The sequence below is a fragment of the Oncorhynchus mykiss genome, chromosome 14 (assembly GCF_013265735.2).
Source record: "Oncorhynchus mykiss isolate Arlee chromosome 14, USDA_OmykA_1.1, whole genome shotgun sequence".
In the NCBI taxonomy this organism is placed as follows: Eukaryota; Metazoa; Chordata; class Actinopteri; order Salmoniformes; family Salmonidae; genus Oncorhynchus; species Oncorhynchus mykiss.
The window spans coordinates 28,162,568-28,185,583 of NC_048578.1; the positions used below are offsets into that span (position 1 = coordinate 28,162,568).

General features: G+C 42.3%; 1 protein-coding gene across 2 annotated transcripts in view; it reads left to right on the forward strand.

Moving 5' to 3' along the window:
• Positions 1 to 23,016, forward strand: part of LOC110487766 (cytoplasmic FMR1-interacting protein 2) — a 64,176-nt gene that overhangs the window by 5,506 nt on the left and 35,654 nt on the right. For both annotated transcript variants that reach the window (XM_036943248.1, XM_036943249.1), the window contains exons 2-7: positions 10,360 to 10,509; positions 10,603 to 10,692; positions 11,376 to 11,453; positions 19,940 to 20,041; positions 20,206 to 20,387; positions 21,301 to 21,397. In XM_036943248.1, the coding sequence (XP_036799143.1) occupies positions 10,393 to 10,509; positions 10,603 to 10,692; positions 11,376 to 11,453; positions 19,940 to 20,041; positions 20,206 to 20,387; positions 21,301 to 21,397 (666 nt within the window). In that variant the 5' untranslated portion in view covers positions 10,360 to 10,392. The remainder of the gene's footprint in view (positions 1 to 10,359; positions 10,510 to 10,602; positions 10,693 to 11,375; positions 11,454 to 19,939; positions 20,042 to 20,205; positions 20,388 to 21,300; positions 21,398 to 23,016) is intronic.

Genomic DNA, 23,016 nt, shown 5'->3' on the forward strand with positions numbered 1-23,016 from the left:
CTTGATTGGAGTCCACCTGTGGTAAATTAAATTGATTTGGAAATGATTTGGAAAGGCACATGCCTGTAAGGTCCCACAGTTGACAGTGCATGTAAGAACAAAAACCAATCCATGAGGTTGAAGGAATTGATCGTAGAGATCCGAGACAGGATTGTGTCGAGGTACAGATCTGGGGAAGGGATCCTAAACATTTCTGCAGCATTGAAGGTCCCCAAGAAAATTGGAACCACCAAGACTCTTCCTTGAGCTGACCGCCCGGCCAAACTGAGCAATTGGGGGAGAAGGATCTCTCTGTACTTTGCTCCGTTCATCTTTCCTTCAATCATGACTAGTCTCTCAGTCCCTACCGCTAAAAAAACATCACCACAGCATGATGCTGCCACCACCATGCTTCACCATAGGGATGGTGCCACGTTTCCTCCAGACGTGACGCTTGGCATTCAGGCCAAAGAGTTCAACCTTGGTTTTATCTGACCAGAGAATCTTGTTTCTCATCGTCTGAGAGTCCTTTAGCTGCTTTTTGATCAACTCCAAGCGGGCTGTCATGTGCCTTTTAGTGAGGTGTGGCTTCCATCTGGCCACTCTACCATAAAGGCCTGATTGGTGGAGTGCTGCAGAGATGGTTGTCCTTCTGGAAGGTTCTCCCATCTCCGCCGAGGAACTCTGGAGCTCTGTCAGAGTGACCATCCCCTCCGTGACCAATGCCTTCTCCCCCGATTTCTCAGTTTGGCTCGGTGGCCAGCTCTAGGAAGATTCTTGGTGTTTCCAAACTTCTTCCATTTAAGAATGATGAAGTCCACTGTGTTCTTGGGGACCTTCAATGCCGCAGACATGTTTTGGTACCCTTCCCCAGATCTGTCCTTCGACAGAATTCTGTCTCTGAGCTCTACGGACAATTTATTTGACCTCATATGGCTTGGTTTTTTGCTCTGACATGCACTGTCAACTGTGGGACCTTATATAGACCGGTGTGTGCCTTTCTAAATCATGTCTAATCCATTGAATTTACCACAGTTGGACACCAACCAAGTTGTAGAAACATCTCAAGGATGATTGATGGAAACAGGATGCACCTGAGCTCATTTTCTAGTCTCATAGCAAAGCGTTTGAATACTTATGTAAATAAGCTATTTCTGTTCTTTATTTTTAATACATTTGCAAACGTTTCTAAAATCCTGTTTTCGTTTTCTCATTATGAGGTATTGTGTGTAGATTGATAAGGACATTTTTTTCATTTAATCCATTTTAGAATAAGGCTGTAACGTAACAAAATGTGGAAAAATGGAAGGGGTCTGAATACTTTCCGAATGCGCTGTATATTAATATGGACTAGCCCTTTCCTTGGTAGCTTATTGGAGATGGACAGAATACGTGTGTGTGTGTGTGTGTGTGTGATGTTGGGCTGAAGCTACTGAAAGATGAAGGAATGTGTCCGTATTTCATCAACCAATCCGTTAACCAATTGTGTGGGTAGCCACTACACTTGCTGCGGGCTGACATCATCACTGTGTTAATATAGATGCTATCTGACCCCCTGTTTCCAGTCCTATTGGTTTATTCCCTCTCAATTATTGAACGATTAAGTGATAAACTGAGCACCGATTCATTGGTGATTGCATGGCCAGTTATCAATAACCACCACCTTGAATCCCAACCACAGATGGTAGTCTACACACTACACTACCACTACCTTGAGTTTATTGAAGCCTGAGGAAAGGGACCTACTAGGCAACATTCCTTGGCCCTCTCTTTTCTCTGAATCTGTCACTAGGTTGGGTCATGTGACCTCCCAAATGTATTTTGCTCAGGAATATTCGTGAGGTGTGTAATGTTATTAGTTGGTTGGAATGTAGATTTGTGACATCATGAGGGAGTTACTGTTGTAGTGCGAGGATGGTTGTGTGCCCCCCACACACACACACAGTCCAAACCATCATCTCTCCCTGAATATGAATTCCTCTGTCTGTGTTCCACTATGTCGCTCATAAACTGTGTGTGTGTGTGTGTGTGTGTGTGTGTGTGTGTGTGTGTGTGTGTGTGTGTGTGTGTGTGTGCTCAATATGAGGCGAGGATGGTAGAAAATTCTGAGAATGCCCCGAGGGAAACCCATTGAGTTGTGTGACCCGGACGTGACACACTTTCTCTCTCTTTCTCTCTCTCTCCCCTTTCTTTCTTGCTATCACACTTCCTTTTTGCCTCTCAAATGTGCTTTATTTGCATGATATCTAAACTTGACTCTCAACCGCAGTCATAAATGTATATCATAAATGAATGCCCATATCTCTCTACTCTCACTGCTCTCCTTAGACCAGGGGTGTCAAACTCATTCCATGAATGGCCTAGTGTCTGCGGGTTTTTCGTTATTCCTTTCAATTAAGACCTAGACCTAAACCAGGTGAGGGGAGTTCTTTACTATTTAGTAACCTTAATTCATCAATTAATGTCAAGTGAGGATAATGTCAAGTGAGGAGCGAAAACTCGCAGACAGTCCACCCTCTGTGGAGTGAGTTTGACACGTGCCTTAGACTAGCTTCTCATCCTGTATAGGGTTGGAGATGATGATAAGGAATGGCTTGGATAGAGATATCTATCTCACTCCTCCTCCTACACTCAGCCCTCTCCTCCCCCATCCTCCATCTACAGTCACTTCTCCTCCTACACTCAGCCCCCTGCTCCCCCATCCTCCGTCTACAGTCACTCCTCCTACACCCAGCCCCTCTACTCCTATGTCTTGTCACTCCTCAGCCTACACTCAGTCTCCCTCCTCCTCCATCTAGTCACCCTTCCTCCGTCTACAGTCACTCCTCCTCTGTCTAGTCACTCCTCCTCCTATACTCAGTCCCCCTCCTCCGTCTAGTCACTCCTCCTACTATACTCAGCCCCTCTCCTCCCCTCCTCCTCCGTCTACAGTCATTCCTCCTCCTACACTCAGTCCCCCTCATCTCCCTCGTCCTCTATTTACAGTCACTCCTCCTCCTACACTCAGTCCCCCTCCTCCTCCGTCTAGTCACTCCTGCTCCTACACTCAGTCCCCTTCCTCCCTTCCCACTCCCCTCCTCCCCTGTCTAGTCACTCCTGCTCCTACACTCAGTCCCCTTCCTCCCTTCCCACTCCCCTCCTCCCCTGTCTAGTCACTCCTCCTCCTACACTCACTACATGACACAGATTGCCAATCTGTGCGTAATTGAGATTTCCACATAATCTATCAATTAGGACTGACCTCAATTATTCGACTTGTATTTAGGCTGTTGTTCGACCGAGATTTTTTAGTTGAGCAGTAGCATATATACAATACCAGTCAATTTGGACACACCTACTCATTCAAGGGTTTTTCTTTATTTTTTACTATTTTCTACATTGTGGAATAATAGTGAAGATCATCAAAAACATTAAATAACAACATATGGAATCCTGTAGTAACCATAAAATTGTTAAACAAATCAAAATATATTTTATATTTGAGATTCTTCAAAGTAACCACCCTTTGCCTTGATGACAGCTTTGCAAACTCTTGGCATTCTCTCAACCAGCTTTTTGAGGTAGTCACCTGGAATGCATTTCATTTAACAGGTGCGCCTCGTTAAAAAGTCTCTGGTGGCACAGCTAGCGCTGCGATGCAGTGCCCATAGCCACTGCGCCACCCGGGAGGCCCCAATATATATTTTTAAACCTGCATATTTAGTTAATATTGCCTGCTAACATGAATTTCTTATAATTAGGGAAATTGTGTCACTTCTCTTGCGTCTTGGTAGGCAGCAGCAGGCTTGTAAGCATTCATTCAAACAGCACTTTCATGCGTTTGCCAGCAGCTCTTTGCTGTGCTTCAAGCATTGAGCTGTTTATCACTTCAAGCCTATCAACTGCCAAGATTAGGCTGGTGTAACCGATGTGAAATGGCTAGCTAGTTAGCGGGGTGCGCGCTAATAGCTCTTCAATCGGTGACGTCACTCGCTCTGAGACTTGGAGTAGTTGTTCCCCTTGATCTGCAAGGCTTTTGTGGAGCGATGGGTAACGCTGCTTCGAGGGTGGCTGTTGTCGACCTGTTTCTGGTTTGAGCCCAGGTAGGGGCGAGAGAGGGACGGAAGCTATACTGTTACACTGGCAATACTAAAGTGCCTATAAGAACATCCAATAGTCAAAGGTATTTGAAATACAAATGGTATAGAGAGAAATAGTCCTATAATTCCTATAATAACTACAACCTAAAACTTCTTACCTGGGAATATTGAAGACTCATGTTAAAAGGAACCACCAACTTTCATATGTTCTCATGTTCTGAGCAAGGAACTTAAACGTTAGCTTTTTTACATAGCACATATTGTACTTTTACTTTCTTCTCCAACACTTTGTTTTTGCATTATTTAAACCAAATTGAACATGTTTCATTATTTATTTGAGGCTAAATTGATTTTCATGTATTCTATTAAGTTAAAATAAGTGTTCATTCAGAATTGTTGTAATTGTCATTATTATTATTTTATAATAAAAAAAATCTTTAAAAAAATGGCCGATTAATCGGTATCGGCTTTCTTGGTCCTCCAATAATCGGTATCGGTATCAGCATTGAAAAATCATCGGTCGACCTCTACAAGATAGGTGTGGTTTACGGAAGATAGCCCTATTTGGTAATAGACCAAGTCCATATTATGGCATGAACAACTCAAATAAGCAAAGAGAAACATCAGTCCATCATTACTTTAAGACATGAAGGTCAGTCAATCCGGAAAATTTCGAGAATTTTGAAAGTTTCTTCAAGTGCAGTCTCAAAAACCATCAAGCACTATGGTGAAACTGGCCCTCATGAGGACCGCCACAGGAAAGGAAGACCCAGAGTTACCTCTGCAGAGGATTAAATCATTAAAGTTACCAGCCTCAGAAATTGCAGCCCAAATAAATGCTTCACAGAGTTCAAGTAACACACATCTCAAAATCAACTGTTCAGAAGAATTGCTGCAAAGAAAGCAATACTAAAGGACACCAATAAGAAGAAGAGAGTAATGGACTCTAGACAGGTGGAAATCTGTCTTTTGGTCTGATGAGTACAAATGTGATATTTCTGGTTCCAACCACCATGTCTTTGTGAGATGCAGAGGAGGTGAACGGATGATCTCCGCATGTGTGGTTCCCACCGTGAAGCATGGAGGATGAGGTGTGATGGTGTAGAGGTGCTTTGCTAGTGACACTGTCGATGATTTATTTAGAATTCAAGGCACACTTAACCAGCATGGTTTGCGGGTAGTGGGACTATCATTTGTTTTTCAACAGGACAATGACCCAACACACCTCCAGGCTGTGTAAGGGCTATTTGACCAAGAAGGAGAGTGATGGAGTGCTGCATCAGATGACCTGACCTCCACAATTACCTGACCTCAACCCAATTGAGATGGTTTGGGAGGAGTTGAGTCAAGGAAAAGCAACCAAAAAGTGCTCAGCATATGTGGGAACTCCTCCAAGACTGTTGGAAAATAATTCCAGGTGAAGCTGGTTGAGAATGCCAAGAGTATGCAAATCTGTCAAGGCAAAGGGTGACTACTTTGAAGAATCTCAAATATATTTGATTTGTTTAACACTTGTGTTTTTTTCTACATAATTCCTTAAGTTATTTAATTTTAGTTTAGTTTTGATGTCTTCCCTATATTCTACAATGTAGAAAATAGTAAAAATAAAGAAAAACCCTTGAATGAGTAGGTGTGTCCAAACTTTTATAATATATAATATATCGTTTTTTTATGGCACACGAGACACCTGTCAGTGTCCATCTCAGTGAACTAATCCATTGTGGAGGCTGAGACTGATCCATACTGGAGGCCGCGGGGATGGCACAGTCCAAGAAGGGGAGTGTGGCTGCACAATGCACATCTCTCTCCAGAAAGCACTCTCTCCCGCTAATTTGTGCACATTCATTGTTTCATAACTTCACTGTGTGAATTGTTTGCGTTTTGATTGTTAGTGTCCATCAATTCCCCATTACATATCACCAGTAGTACATTTACCGTTAATTCTTATCGTTTCTAATCTACAATGTTTGTTTAGTTACTGTCTGTTAAAGCATTCAATACATTATTATTCCAGTATTTTACTGTTCTCATTGTCAGTGGACACGTTTGCAGAGCGCCCAACCAGTGTTTATCTTGTGTGTTTTGTCAATTTAGTCATTGTCTTTTCTTTTGAGCGCTCCTGTCAATGTTGAGTAAGTACGCGCACCTGATTACGCATAGTTGTCGCAGACTATTCATGATGTCACTATCAAACTTGTTGTTGTTATGAAAAGGTATAAATACAGAAAATGACAGGCTGCATGACATCAGCAGCCTGGTGGTCCAAAATAGCATAACTGGTGTATTTTAACACCAATAAACCCATCCGTTTGAAAATGAATTTAGTATATGTCAATCTAGCAAACCAGGCAACTAAAGCAACAATGTTTTGGTTAGTTTCTAGTTAGCTAACGTAAACTCACCCCATTCCGTACAAATGTGCGCAACCGCAACATTCAAACGAGGCTACAAAGAAAACTAATGCGACTGTAGCCACTGTGTTGACTTCAAAATCGTGGGTGTGAACAACGTTTCTATTCAAGCGTTGATCGACATGGTAATGGCTCTATAGTATTGGAGAAAAGTTGAAAAAACAGATCCTCTGTTACATTGTGACGTGTCATGTCGTAACGTACAGCACGCATAAAGCAACTATTTCTGTCTTACAATCTCTCTCCACCAGGTGTAGCACTTCTCTCATCGTTTAAAAACAAAAATAGGACAGTGACGGGGGTAAGGGGGGATACCTAGGCATTTTTTGCGTCATCATTGCATGCGATCATCATTCTCAAGTACTTCTAAAATCACTTTAGCACCGCCCTAAAAACCCGATTTTCAAATAGGTATGTAATGACACATTATATAAACTCTTTATAGTGTTTTATTTACATTTCAGAGGCGATAAGGTGATAAGTTGGACAGATCGAGTGAAAAAAAAGTACTTTTCCCACACAGCTCCTCTCCTTCTCACTATCACGCATTAGTATCGCTTCCCCACCCGCCAATTCAGTTTCAGTAATTCCGTTAGACTTTTCGGTGATTTAAAAAAAAAAAAAAAAAAAAAATAATAATATATTTTTTGTGGAACATTGATGGAATGTTTCATCGCTGCAACTCCCCAACGGGCTCGGGAGAGGCGAAGGTAGAGTCATATGTCCTACGAAACATAACCAGTCTAACCACGCTCCTTAACACCTGCCAGCTTAACCCGAAGCCAGCAGCACCAATGTGTCGGAGGATACAGCGTTCAACTGGGGACCCTCAGCCCTTAGGCACCCGGCCAAACCCTCCCCTAACCCGGATAATGATGTGCCAATTGTGCGCCGTCCTATGGGACTCCGGGAATGAACCCGGATCTGTAGCAATGCCTCTAGCACTGCGATGCAGTGCTTTAGACCGCTGCGCCACTCGGGAGGCCCTATGGAATATTTTTCTAACCCTCAGAAAACTGGACACATTAATGTTATTGTAACGTCCCATGAAACGTATCTAGAACATTTTAATATTGTTATTTCTGATAACATGGCAACCATGGTTTGGTGGAACGTTGATGTAATATTCTCCCTCAGAAAATTCTGAGAACATTGTAACCACGTTCTAGAGAAGTTCGGTGTGACACTAACTTTAACACAAACATGCTAAAAATGTTCTCAGAAGGTTTTTGCTAACATAGAACGTTCTCTTTACTAACAGAAAACGTGTCACTCAAACATTAGGGGAACATTACAAAAACGTTCTCTCCCTAGAATTGTTAGCTGGGCTCTTCCCTCCTCACCCCCCTTTGTCTCCCTTACTGTTCCTTCTTCTGGCTGGAGGAAATTAAGCCGATTTTTATCAGGCTTGTCAATCAGGTCAGACTTAAAAACACACTCCTGAGAGGCACATGATGTAGAGGCTAAGCCCTGGGCCAGACAGTGTGTCGTCCACTATGTAGGGAATAGGGTGGCATTTGGGACATAGACACACACTGTTCCTGCTCAGACCCAGACTGGCTGTAAGGGTCTATGGTCTTCTTGACAATCCAGGTATACAAGGCTTCTGTGTGCAAGAGAGCAATAGTGTAGTCGATTGATTGATGTGCCTTTCAGTAGTGCTGTTTGGTAAGCTATATGTGTATCTTTCAGTAGTGCTGTTTGGTAAGCTATAGGTGGGCCTTTCAGTAGTGCTGTTTGGTAAGCTATAGGTGGGCCTTTCAGTAGTGTTGTTTGGTAAGCTATAGGTGGGCCTTTCAGTAGTGCTGTTTGGTAAGCTATAGGTGGGCCTTTCAGTAGTGTTGTTTGGTAAGCTATAGGTGTTCCTTTCAGTAGTGTTGTTTGGTAAGCTATAGGTGGGCCTTTCAGTAGTGCTGTTTGGTAAGCTATAGGTGGGCCTTTCAGTAGTGCTGTTTGGTAAGCTATAGGTGGGCCTTTCAGTAGTGCTGTTTGGTAAGCTATAGGTGGGCCTTTCAGTAGTGTTGTTTGGTAAGCTATAGGTGGGCCTTTCAGTAGTGCTGTTTGGTAAGCTATAGGTGGGCCTTTCAGTAGTGCTGTTTGGTAAGCTATAGGTGGGCCTTTCAGTAGTGTTGTTTGGTAAGCTATAGGTGTTCCTTTCAGTAGTGTTGTTTGGTAAGCTATAGGTGGGCCTTTCAGTAGTGTTGTTTGGTAAGCTATAGGTGTTCCTTTCAGTAGTGCTGTTTGGTAAGCTATAGGTGTTCCTTTCAGTAGTGCTGTTTGGTAAGCTATAGGTGGGCCTTTCAGTAGTGTTGTTTGGTAAGCTATAGGTGGGCCTTTCAGTAGTGTTGTTTGGTAAGCTATAGGTGGGCCTTTCAGTAGTGCTGTTTGGTAAGCTATAGGTGGGCTGTTCAATAGTGCTGTTTGGTAAGCTATAGGTGGGCCTTTCAGTAGTGTTGTTTGGTAAGCTATAGGTGGGCCTTTCAGTAGTGTTGTTTGGTAAGCTATAGGTGGGCCTTTCAGTAGTGTTGTTTGGTAAGCTATAGGTGGGCCTTTCAGTAGTGTTGTTTGGTAAGCTATAGGTGGGCCTTTCAGTAGTGTTGTTTGGTAAGCTATAGGTGGGCCTTTCAGTAGTGTTGTTTGGTAAGCTATAGGTGGGCCTTTCAATAGTGCTGTTTGGTAAGCTATATGTGTATCTTTCAGTAGTACTGTTTGGTAAGCTATAGGTGGGCCTTTCAGTAGTGTTGTTTGGTAAGCTATAGGTGGGCCTTTCAGTAGTGTTGTTTGGTAAGCTATAGGTGGGCCTTTCAGTAGTGCTGTTTGGTAAGCTATAGGTGGGCCTTTCAGTAGTGCTGTTTGGTAAGCTATAGGTGGGCCTTTCAGTAGTGCTGTTTGGTAAGCTATAGGTGGGCCTTTCAGTAGTGCTGTTTGGTAAGCTATAGGTGGGCCTTTCAGTAGTGTTGTTTGGTAAGCTATAGGTGGGCCTTTCAGTAGTGCTGTTTGGTAAGCTATAGGTGGGCCTTTCAGTAGTGCTGTTTGGTAAGCTATAGGTGGGCCTTTCAGTAGTGCTGTTTGGTAAGCTATAGGTGGGCCTTTCAGTAGTGCTGTTTGGTAAGCTATAGGTGGGCCTTTCAGTAGTGCTGTTTGGTAAGCTATAGGTGGGCCTTTCAGTAGTGCTGTTTGGTAAGCTATAGGTGGGCCTTTCAGCACCATTTTTGTCAATCTTCAATCAAGTGTTAATGACCTACTTGTCTGCATGTGAATTAGCCTACTCAGCAGTTTGATTTCAGTGCAGAGCAGACAGAACATGTATACCATTATGTATACCAGTGTGCTACATAACATTCAGCAGTATCATGTCTGAACGACAATTAAACACAGGCAATTTACTGCTCCTTCTCTCTCTCTCTCTCTCTCTCAAAAGAATGACGGCGTTGTCTAGCATTACAAAATGTCTTGTTCTCACTATTGTCTTTTCATGGTGTCACAAAGGCTGTTTGTCTGATGACATTTATCTGCCAGTTGTAAAAGGGAAACATGCCATGCCCAGTGCCCACACTGTGTGGAGAGACAGGGAAGCACACACACAGACGTACAGGTTACAGACAGACAGACAGACAGGTGCACAGACAGACAGACAGACAGACAGACAGGTGCACAGACAGACAGGTGCACAGACAGACAGGTGCACAGACAGACAGGTGCACAGACAGACATATGTGCTGTAGCAAGTGGTTCCTAAAGAGGAAATGAGAGCGAATACCAGCCAATGTATGACAGTTCTCCTGGTGGAAGGAATCTATACTGGTTTAGATTGGGATTTGTCCTCTTTTTATTCTTTCTTTTACTGAGAGTTTGTGGTTTGCTTCTCTCTCTGTCTCGCTCTCTGTCAGACTGGCCGGTTGTGTGAGTGACCTCTTGTAGCCATGACGACCCACGTGACCCTGGAGGATGCTCTGTCTAATGTGGATCTGTTGGAGGAGCTGCCCCTCCCTGACCAGCAGCCCTGCATCGAACCTCCACCTTCATCCATCATGTACCAGGTACACACACACACACACACACATACATACGCACCTGAGATTTCTAATTAATTGCAAGAGTACTAAACTCTCTCTCTTTCTTGTTCTCTCTAGGCTAACTTCGACACAAACTTTGAGGACAGGAATGCGTTTGTGACGGGGATAGCTCGCTATATCGAGCAGGCTACTGTCCACTCTAGTATGGTGAGGAAGCAACCTGGAGGGATTGGTTTGGAACGGGGGTTGGAGTTGGGCCTCTGTGCTTTGTGGATACTTTAGTTTTTCAATGGGAACAGTTAGGGAATGATTCTCAGATCCTTTTCATCATTATTCTCAACTCTTGGCGAACATACAGACATACACACAAATTCACACATTCACACACCCACCACAAAAGAGCCTTGTGTTTTATTGTCATTTCTGCACTGAGGGTTTGGCCTTGTTAGCGGTTTCTGTTGACGCGCACACACACACACACACACACACACTGAGGGATGAATCAGGCAGTCACTAGGCTAGACCTCTTCCTGAATGTAATGAATAGGGAGTGTGATTTGACTGACAGAAGAGGAAACTGTCTCTTAAATAAACTTTTAAATCAGGAAGTTCCATTCAGATAAATTATCTATTTTCCAACAGAGACCTGAGGTTACTCATTTGTCTAGAGAAGTGTATTTCACACTAGAGAATATTCACCGTAGTGAATGCAAGTGTGAGGAGATATTACACAGAAAGCATTTTATAACAGACTATTTTAATAACAATTTTATGTTTTGAAACATACTTGTGAAGATTAATCAAGAAAATATGCATACGTTTTGGTGCATCCATCATAGGATGGCCTGTGTTGTATGTCTAATGTGTATAACTCTGTTCTCTCTCGCCAGAATGAGATGCTGGAGGAGGGCCATGAGTACGCTGTCATGCTCTACACCTGGAGAAGCTGCTCAAGAGCTATACCACAGGTAACTCTCTCTCTCGCTCTCTCCCTCTGTCACTGTCTCTCTCTTTGTCTCTCTTTCTCCTCACTTTCACACAATCACAAGATAGTGTAAGCATAAACAAAGAAAAGGTACTCTGTAATAGGCTTGGGCAGTATCCCAAAGAGAATGCTAACGAGCGCGTTGCCAACGTTTTATACAGTCTCTGACATAAACTATTTGCAGATCAGATATCCCAGCTCATAAAAGTATACTAGTAACTAAAAAATGCTACTCAGTTTGCTGAACACACAAAACAAATATAAGACAGCAAGGCCCTTGATCCAGAAGGGGATTCTCTGCTGTTACCAAGCGATGCTTGATTTTGGAAGAAGCTAATCACTTAGCTACTAAATTAGTAAACTAAATGCACAACTACAGAGCATTTAGCATATTTTAGGCTGTTAACTTAATAGTTATAAGATTTCTAGCTGGCAAACATTTAGTTGTGAATTCCATACTATAGCTAGATTACCATGGCGTGTGCTGCACAACATTGAGTGACTCAAAACGCTCTGGTCTCTCGTCGTTGTGTGCTTGTAAACAAACACCACGTGACTGAGGACTAAGCTTCATCATGAAAAACGATGTGACGGGTGAAATGAAGAACACAACATATTGCACAAGTTGACTGCAGGTATTTACATAAAAAGTACTTACAAATATTCAAATGTATTAACAAACTAAAAAGGTATTGCAAAACCATCCCGTGGCTATTTCCAAGTACTCCGGTATATGGTATTACCGCCCAAGCCTACTCTGCAATGAGAAGGGTAGAAGGGTGTTCTTTCAATAACCCTCGACTTCACCACACGTTCCTCCGCTGTCTTTTTCTCATTAGAACAGTTCAACCCTAAACATGCAAATTAGTCTATTTTTACCACGTCACTCACCACTCTACAACCACAGTCTACTTTACAGTTAACTGCCAAAATAAAGGAAACACTTAAAAATGCTGGGCATGTCATTATTTTGAACATGATTTTGGCTACCATAACTATGTTTGCCCGGATGACAATGCCCCCATCCACAGGGCAGGAGTGGTCACTGAATGATTTGATGAGCATGAAAATGATGTAAACCATACACCATGGCTATCTCAGTCACCAGATCTCAACCCAACTTAACACTTATGGGAAATTCTGGAGCCACGCCTGAGTCAGCGCTTTCCACCACCATCAACAAAACACCAAATTATGGAATTTCTGGTGGAAGAATGGTGTCACATCCCTCCAGTAGAGTTTCAGACACTTGTAGAATCTACATCAAGGTTGAAACTGTTCTGGCTCATGGTGCCCAACGCCCTATTAAGTCACTTCATGTTGGTGTTCCCTTTATTTTGGCAGTCACCTGTATATCAGCCAGAAAGGGAAGCTGTAATAGTATTGTAATGTATTAGAGCTGAATTTGTAACCTCAGGGACACATAATTTGTTTGCTTCCCAAATAGCACCCTATTCATTATGTAGTGCACTACTCTTGACCAGGGTCCATAGAGGCCATTTGTGACACACAGGGTCCATTTGTCATCCCCATAAATGTTAAGGTTAGGGGTAGAGCTGGGCGATATGGACAACTCCATATCGTGATAAATTGCCTGAATTGATGCGATGACGATAAATGGAACGAAAAGTTTAACATTAATGTGCACCAGTTGTAGCCATCAATTGTCCCATTAACAATTAGCCATATTAAAAACTGTCGTTATTTTAACAGGGTAGACATAGAGACCTATGTCTATTTTACAAATATAATACAACATAAATATACACATACAGTGAGGGGGAAAAAGTATTTGATCCCCTGCTGATTTTGTACGTTTGCCCACTGACAAAGAAATGAGTCTATCATTTTAATGGTAGGTTTATTTGAACAGTGAGAGACGGAATAACAACAAAAAAATCCAGAAAAACGCATGTCAAAAATGTTATAAATTGATTTGCATTTTAATGAGGGAAATAAGTATTTGACCCCCTCTCAATCAGAAAAATGTCTGGCCCCCAAGTGTCTTTTATACAGGTAACGAGCTGAGATTAGGGGCACACTCTTAAAGGGAGATTTTTGACATGCGTTTTTCTGGATTTTTTTGTTGTTATTCTGTCTCTCACTGTTCAAATAAACCTACCATTAAAATTATAGACTGATCATTTCTTTGTCAGTGGGCAAACGTACAAAATCAGCAGGGGATCAATATTTTTTCCCTCACTGTATCTTATAGGGATATACAATACCAGTCAAAAGTTTGGACACACTTACTCATTCAAGGGTTTTTCTAGTTTAAAAAAATGTATTTTCTACATTGTAGAATAATAGTGAAGACATAACAACTATGAAATAACACATATGGAATCATGTAGTAACCAAAAAAGTGTTAAACAAATAAAAATATATTTGAGATTCTTCAAAGTAGCCACCCTTTAACTTGATGACAGCTTTGCACACTTGGCATTCTCTCAACCAGCTTCTAGGTAGTCACCTGGAATGCATTTGAATTAACAGGTGTGCCTTGTTAAAAGTTTAATTTGTGGAATTTCTTTCCTTAATGTGTTTGAGCCAATCAGTTGTGTTGTGACACGGTAGTGGTGGTGTGCAGAAGATGGCCCTATTTGGTAAAAGACCAAGTCCATATTATGGCAAGAACAACTCAAATAGGCAAAGTGAAACATCAGTCCATCATTACTTTAAGACATGAAGGTCAGTCAATCCAGAACATTTCAAGAACTTTGAAAGTTTCTTCAAGTGCAAGTCGCAAAAACCATCAAGTGCTGTGATGAAACTGGCTCTCATGAGGCTCGCCACAGAAAAGGAAGACCCAGAGTTACCTCTGCTGCAGAGGATAAAGTCATTGGAGTTACCAGCCTCAGAAATTGCGGCCCAAATAAATGCTTCACAGAGTTCAAGTAACACACATCTCAACATCAACTGTTCAGAATAGAATTGCTGCAAAGAAACCACTACTAAAGGACACCAATAAGAAGAGACTTGCTTGAGCCAAGAAACACAAGCAATAGAAAGCATTCAGGCCCCTTGACTTGTCACATTTTGTTACGTTACAGCTTTGTTTTTTTCCTCATCAATCTACACACAATACCTCATAATTACAAAGCAAAGGTTTTCAGAAATGTTTGCTGATTTATAAAAAATTACAAATAAACGGAAATTACATTTACATAAGTATTCAGACCCTTTACTCTGTTGAAGCACCTTTGGCAGTGATTATAGCCTTGAGTCTTTTTGGGTATGACGCTGCAACTTGGCACACCTGGATTTGGGGAGTTTCTCCCATTCTTCTCTGCAGATCTTCTCAAGCTCTGTCAGGTTCGATGGGGAGAGTTGCTGCACAGCTATTTTCAGGTCTCTCCTGAGATGTTCGATGGGGTTCAAGTCCAGGCTCTGGCTTGGCCAATCAAGGACATTCAGAAACTTGTCCTGAAGCCACTCCTGTGTTGTCTCTGCTGTGTGCTTAGGGTTGTTGTACTGTTGGAAGGTGAACCTTCACCCCAGTCTGAGATCCTGAGTTCTCTGGAGAAGGTTTTCATCAAGGATCTCGCTATACTTTTCTCCGTTCATCTTTCCCTTGATTTTGACTAGTCTCCCAGTTCCTGCCGCTGAAAAACATCCTCACAGCATGATGCTGTGGTACAGCATATACTGTACCACAGCTGTATGTTGGTACCCTTCCCCTGATCTGTGCCTCAACACAATCCTGTCTCTGAGCTTTACATACATTTCCTTCAAACTTATGGCTTGGTTTTTGCTCTGACATGCACTGGCAACTGTGGGACCTTATGTAGACAGGTGTGTGCCTTTCTAAATCATCTCCAATCAATTTAATTTACCGCTGTCATAGTCTACCTAGAAGATAGCGAAGGACACAGGCGCAGGACACAGGTAAGAGCAAAAAACACTGTATTTCCTCAATCCAAGAACGGAACAAAAATCCCGTTATCAAACAAGGACAAAACAGGACTGGAATTCCAACACACACAAAAGACAATCACGCACAAAACAAAAAGGGAAACCAGAGGGTTAAATAAGGAACATAATTATGAGATGGGAACCAAGTGTGTAAACAGACAAAACAAAAGGAAAAATTAAACATGGATCGGTGGCAGCTAGAAAGCCGGTGACGCCGAACGCCGCCCGAACAAGGAGAGGGAACAACTTCGGTGGAAGTCGTGACAACCACAGGGGGACTCCAATCATGGACTCCAATCATGTCTCATAGCAAAGAGTCTGAATACTTATGTAAATAAGGTATATCTTTTTTACATTTTTTATAGATGATTTTTTTTTTAAATCTAAAAACCTGTTTTCGCATTGTCATTATCTGGTATTGTGTGTAGATATAATATTTTTTATTTAATCCATTTTAGAATAAGACTCTAATGTAACAAAATGTGGAAAAAGTCAAGGGGTGTGCATACTTTCCTGAAGGCACTGTACATACAGTCGTGGCCAAAAGTTTTGAGAATTACATTAATATTAATTTCCACAAAGTTTGCTGCTTCAGTGTCTTTAGATATTTTTGTCAGATGTTACTATGGAATATTAAAGTATAATTACAAGCATTTCATGTCTGTCTGGGACTTCTTTTTGGTTTATGTCTATGTTCTGTCTGGTTGTGTATTTCCTCTCTGTTCATTTTGTCTGGCTGTCTTCCTTTACGAAACAAAAACATTTCAAAATGGCATTTTCACATGTTGAGCTTAAAGTCGTGGCCAAAAGTATTAAGAATGAAACAAATATTAAGTTTGCTGCTTCAGTGTCTTTAGGTATTTTTGTCAGACGTTACTATGGAATACTGAAGTATAATTACAAGCATTGCATAAGTGTCAAAGGCTTTTATTGACAATTACATGAAGTTGATGCAAAGAGTCAATATTTGCAGTGTTGACCCTTCTTTTTCAAGACCTCTGCAATCCGCCCTGGCATGCTGTCAACTTCTGGGCCACATCCTGACTGATGGCAGTCCATTCTTGCATAATCAATGCTTGGAGTTTGTCAGAATTATTTTCTTTTTCTTTTGTCCCCCCGCCTCTTGAGGATTGACCACACGTTCTCAATGGGAATAAGGTCTGGGGAGTTTCCTGGCCATGGACCCAAAATATCAATGTTTTGCTCCCTGAGCCACTTAGTTGCTCCATCATGCTGGAAAAGGCATTGTTCGTCACCAAACTGTTCCTGGATGGTTGGGAGAAGTTGCTCTCGGAGGGTGTGTTAGTACCATTCTTTATTAATGGCTGTGTTCTTAGGCAAAATTGTGAGTGAGCCCACTCCCTTGGCTGAGATGCAACCCCACACATGAATGGTCTCAAGATGCTTTACTGTTGGCATGACACAGGACTGATGGTAGCGCTCACCTTGTCTTCTCCGGACAAGCTTTTTTCTGGATGCCCCAAACAATCGGAAAGGGGATTCATCAGAGAAAATAACTTTACCCCAGTCCTCAGCAGTCCAATCCCTGTACCTTTTGCAGAATATGAGTCTGTCCCTGATGTTTTTCCTGAAGAGAAGTGGCTTCTTTGCTGCTCTTCTTGACACCAGGCCATCCTCCAAAGGTCTTTGCCTCACTGTGCGTACAGATGCACTCACACCTGCCTGCTGCCATTCCTGAACAAGCGTTAGGAGACAGACCTGGCGCTTGCTGGACTTTCTTGGGCGCCCTTCACAACAATTGAACCGCTCTCCTTGAAGTTCTTGATGATCTGATAAATGGTTGAATTAGGTGTAATCTTACTGGCAGCAATATACAGTGCCTTGCGAAAGTATTCGGCCCCCTTGAACTTTGCGACCTTTTGCCACATTTCAGGCTTCAAACATAAAGATATAAAACTGTCTTTTTTTGTGAAGAATCAACAACAAGTGTGACACAATCATGAAGTGGAACGACATTTATTGGATATTTCAAACTTTTTTAACAAATCAAAAACGGAAAAATTGGGCGTGCAAAATTATTCAGCCCCTTTACTTTCAGTGCAGCAAACTCTCTCCAGAAGTTCAGTGAGGATCTCTGAATGATCCGATGTTGACCTAAATGACTAATGATGATAAATACAATCCACCTGTGTGTAATCAAGTCTCCGTATAAATGCACCTCCACTGTGATAGTCTCAGAGGTCCGTTAAAAGCGCAGAGAGCATCATGAAGAACAAGGAACACACCAGGCAGGTCCGAGATACTGTTGTGAAGAAGTTTAAAGCCGGATTTGGATACAAAAAGATTTCCCAAGCTTTAAACATCCCAAGGAGCACTGTGCAAGCGATAATATTGAAATGGAAGGAGTATCAGACCACTGCAAATCTACCAAGACCTGGCCGTCCCTCTAAACTTTCAGCTCATACAAGGAGAAGACTGATCAGAGATGCAGCCAAGAGGCCCATGATCACTCTGGATGAACTGCAGAGATCTACAGCTGAGGTGGGAGACTCTGTCCATAGGACAACAATCAGTCGTATATTGCACAAATCTGGCCTTTATGGAAGAGTGGCAAGAAGAAAGCCATTTCTTAAAGATATCCATAAAAAGTGTCGTTTAAAGTTTGCCACAAGCCACCTGGGAGACACACCAAACATGTGGAAGAAGGTGCTCTGGTCAGATGAAACCAAAATTGAACTTTTTGGCAACAATGCAAAATGTTATGTTTGGCGTAAAAGCAACACAGCTGAACACACCATCCCCACTGTCAAACATGGTGGTGGCAGCATCATGGTTTGGGCCTGATTTTCTTCAGCAGGGACAGGGAAGATGGTTAAAATTGATGGGAAGATGGATGGAGCCAAATACAGGACCATTCTGGAAGAAAATCTGATGGAGTCTGCAAAAGACCTGAGACTGGGACGGAGATTTGTCTTCCAACAAGACAATGATCCAAAACATAAAGCAACATCTACAATGGAATGGTTCAAAAATAAACATATCCAGGTGTTAGAATGGCCAAGTCAAAGTCCAGACCTGAATCCAATCGAGAATCTGTGGAAAGAACTGAAAACTGCTGTTCACAAATGCTCTCCATCCAACTTCACTGAGCTCGAGCTGTTTTGCAAGGAGGAATGGGAAAAAATTTCAGTCTCTCGATGTGCAAAACTGATAGAGACATACCCCAAGCGACTTACAGCTGTAATCGCAGCAAAAGGTGGCGCTACAAAGTATTAACTTAAGGGGGCTGAATAATTTTGCACGGCCAATTTTTCCGTTTTTGATTTGTTAAAAAAGTTTGAAATATCCAATAAATGTCGTTCCACTTCATGATTGTGTCCCACTTGTTGTTGATTCTTCACAAAAAAATACAGTTTTATATCTTTGTTTGAAGCCTGAAATGTGGCAAAAGGTCGCAAAGTTCAAGGGGGCCGAATACTTTCGCAAGGCACTGTACACTGCTCAAAAAAATAAAGGGAACATTTAAACAACACAATGTAACTCCAAGTCCATCACACTTCTGTGAAATCAAACTGTCCACTTAGGAAGCAACACTGATTGACAATACATTTCACATGCTGTTGTGCAAATGGAATAGACAACAGGTTGAAATTATAGGCAATTAGCAAGACACCCCCAATAAAGGAGTGGTTCTGCAGGTGGTGACCACAGACCACTTCTCAGTTCCTATGCTTCCTGGCTGATGTTTTTTAGTCACTTTTGAATGCTGGCGGTGCTTTCACTAGTGGTAGCATGAGACGGAGTCTACAACCCACACAAGTGGCTCAGGTAGTGCAGCTCATCCAGGATGCCACAGCTCGCATTCATTCATTCAGATCTAGGATGTGTTATTTTAGTGTTCCCTTTATTTTTTTGAGCAGTGTACTTGCCGGCAGCAATATCCTTGCCTGTGAAGCCCTTTTTGTGCAAAGCAATGATGACGGCACGTGTTTCCTTGCAGGTAACCATGTTTGTCAGAGGAAGAACAATGATTCGAAGCACCATTTTCCTTTTGAAGCTTCCAGTCTGTTATTCAAACTCAATTAGCAAGACAGCCTTGTCCTTGTTTTCACAGGTGTGAGTGTTGATGAGAGAATCACTGACATGATGTCAGCTGGTCCTTTTGTTTGCAGGGTTAAAATGCAGTGGAAATGTTTTTGGGGTTTCAGTTCATTTGCATGGCAAAGGGGGACTTTGCAATTAATTGCAATTCATCTGATCACTCTTCATAACATTCTGGAGTATATGCAAATTGCCATCATACAAGCTGAGGCAGCAGACTTTGAAAATTAATATTTGTCATTCTCAAAACTTTTGGCCACGACTGTATAACACAATCATGGGAAACACAAATAAAACATCACAAATGACCCAGAAAAACAGTTAAATTTCATTTCACATTTCTCTATTATAGGCTGCCTATCGTAATGAACGATAAGAAAAATGTCTGATAAGTGATCGTTGTGGTCTGTGGTGATAATTTTCAGTTTATCATCTCAGCGCTCGTTAGGGAGATCTGAGTGAGCAGGCTGTGTTCCCCTCTGTGTTCTCCAGGTGAAGTGTAACGAACAGCCCAACAGGGTGGAGATCTATGAGAAGACTGTGGAGGTGCTGGAACCAGAGGTCACCAAGCTCATGAAGTTCATGTACTTCCAGGTGAGAGACCAGTGATGGATGTATTCATTAATACATTTAATGGGTTGTTCATTCATTTTATCATATTTGAATTAGAACTCTGTCAGTCAATCATATCAGTCCTAAATATATCTGAGAATCTCTTTTCTCTCTATCGTCTCCTTTTCCCCTGTCCTCCCCTGCAGCGTAAGGCCATCGAGCGTTTCTGCGGGGAGGTGAAGCGTCTCTGCCACGCTGAGCGGAGGAAAGACTTTGTCTCTGAAGCCTACCTCCTCACCCTGGGCAAGTTCATCAACATGTTCGCTGTGCTCGACGAACTCAAGAACATGAAGTGCAGCGTCAAGAACGACCACTCTGCCTATAAAAGGTACGGAGGGAAGACAGACACAATGTGGAGGTGCATCTCAATAGCCTGCAGTGGCTTCCTCTCCCTATCACCTCTCCTATGCCTGCACTGATCCTGAAAACACAGGATAGGGGAAAGCAGTGTAGTAGAGGCTAAGGGGGATTTGCTTTCACCTGTCTAGGTTCCTTCACATTAGCTCAAATGAAGGAAAGTGGAGTCCCTGGGTTCGCGCCCAGGCTCTGTCGTAACCGGCCGCGACCGGGAGGTCCGTGGGGCGACGCACAATTGGCCTAGCGTCGCCCGGGTTAGGGAGGGCTTGGTCGGTAGGGGTGTCCTTGTCTCATCGCGCACCAGCGACTCCTGTGGCGGGCTGGGCGCAGTGTGCGCTAGCCAAGGTGGCCAGGTGCACGGTGTTTCCTCCGGCGCATTGGTGCGGCTGGCTTCCGGGTTGGATGCGTGCTGTGTTAAGAAGCAGTGCGGCTTGGTTGGGTTGTGTATCGGAGGACGCATGAATTTCAACCTTTGTCTCTCCCGAGCCCGTACGGGAGTTGTAGCGATGAGACAAGATAGTAGCTACTAAACAATTGGATACCACGAAATTGGGGAGAAAAAGGGGTAAAATTCAATAAATAAATAAATAAATAAATAAATAAATAAATAAAATAAAATGAAGGAAAGTGATGGAGTGACAGGGCCAATTTACCCCACTATTGAGATGCACCCAATTGACTCATGTTAAACAGTGTTGTGAGGTGCTGTTACAGAATTAGATCTGTGGTATTATTTGTCTTCAGGGCGGCTCAGTAAAACAGAAGCTGTGAGGTGCTGCTACAGAATTAGATCTGTGGTATTATTTGTCTTCAGGGCGGATCAGTAAAACAGAAGCTGTGAGGTGCTGCTACAGAATTAGATCTGTGGTATTATTTGTCTTCAGGGCGGCTCAGTTCCTGAGGAAGATGGCTGACCCTCAGTCCATCCAGGAGTCACAGAACCTCTCCATGTTCCTAGCCAATCACAACAGGATCACTCAGGTGTGTGTGTGTGTGTGTGTGTGGTGCAGTAGCAGTAATAGTGTGTATATTTCTCTGTAGTGTCTGCAGCAGCAGTACTAGTGTGTATATTTATCTGTAGTGTCTGCAGCAGCAGTAATAGTGTGTATATTTCTCTGTAGTGTCTGCAGTAATAATGTGTATATTTCTCTGTAGTGTCTGCAGTAATAGTGTGTATATTTCTCTGTAGTGTCTGCAGTAATAGTGTGTGTATTTCTCTGTAGTGTCTGCAGCAGCAGTAATAGTGTGTATATTTCTCTGTAGTGTCTGCAGCAGCAGTACTAGTGTGTGTATTTCTCTGTAGTGTCTGCAGTAATAGTGTGTGTATTTCTCTGTAGTGTCTGCAGTAATAGTGTGTATATTTCTCTGTAGTGTCTGCAGCAGCAGTACTAGTGTGTATATTTCTCTGTAGTGTCTGCAGTAATAGTGTGTATATTTCTCTGTAGTGTCTGCAGTAGCAGTACTAGTGTGTATATTTCTCTGTAGTGTCTGCAGTAGCAGTACTAGTGTGTATATTTCTCTGTAGTGTCTGCAGTAATAATGGGTATATTTCTCTGTAGTGTCTGCAGTAGCAGTACTAGTGTGTATATTTCTCTGTAGTGTCTGCAGCAGCAGTAATAATGTGTATATTTCTCTGTAGTGTCTGCAGCAGCAGTACTAGTGTGTATATTTCTCTGTAGTGTCTGCAGTAATAATGTGTATATTTCTCTGTAGTGTCTGCAGTAGCAGTACTAGTGTGTGTATTTCTCTGTAGTGTCTGCAGTAATAGTGTGTATATTTCTCTGTAGTGTCTGCAGCAGCAGTACTAGTGTGTATATTTCTCTGTAGTGTCTGCAGTAGCAGTAATAATGTGTATATTTCTCTGTAGTGTCTGCAGCAGCAGTACTAGTGTGTATATTTCTCTGTAGTGTCTGCAGTAGCAGTAATAGTGTGTATATTTCTCTGTAGTGTCTGCAGCAGCAGTACTAGTGTGTATATTTCTCTGTAGTGTCTGCAGTAGCAGTACTAGTGTGTATATTTCTCTGTAGTGTCTGCAGTAGCAGTAATAGTGTGTGTATTTCTCTGTAGTGTCTGCAGCAGCAGTACTAGTGTGTATATTTCTCTGTAGTGTCTGCAGTAGCAGTAATAGTGTGTATATTTCTCTGTAGTGTCTGCAGCAGCAGTACTAGTGTGTATATTTCTCTGTAGTGTCTGCAGTAATAGTGTGTATATTTCTCTGTAGTGTCTGCAGTACTAGTGTGTATATTTCTCTGTAGTGTCTGCAGCAGCAGTACTAGTGTGTATATTTCTCTGTAGTGTCTGCAGCAGCAGTAATAATGTGTATATTTCTCTGTAGTGTCTGCAGTACTAGTGTGTATATTTCTCTGTAGTGTCTGCAGTACTAGTGTGTATATTTCTCTGTAGTGTCTGCAGTAATAGTGTGTATATTTCTCTGTAGTGTCTGCAGCAGCAGTAATAGTGTGTATATTTCTCTGTAGTGTCTGCAGTAATAGTGTGTATTTCTCTGTAGTGTCTGCAGCAGCAGTACTAGTGTGTATATTTCTCTGTAGTGTCTGCAGTAATAGTGTGTATATTTCTCTGTAGTGTCTGCAGCAGCAGTA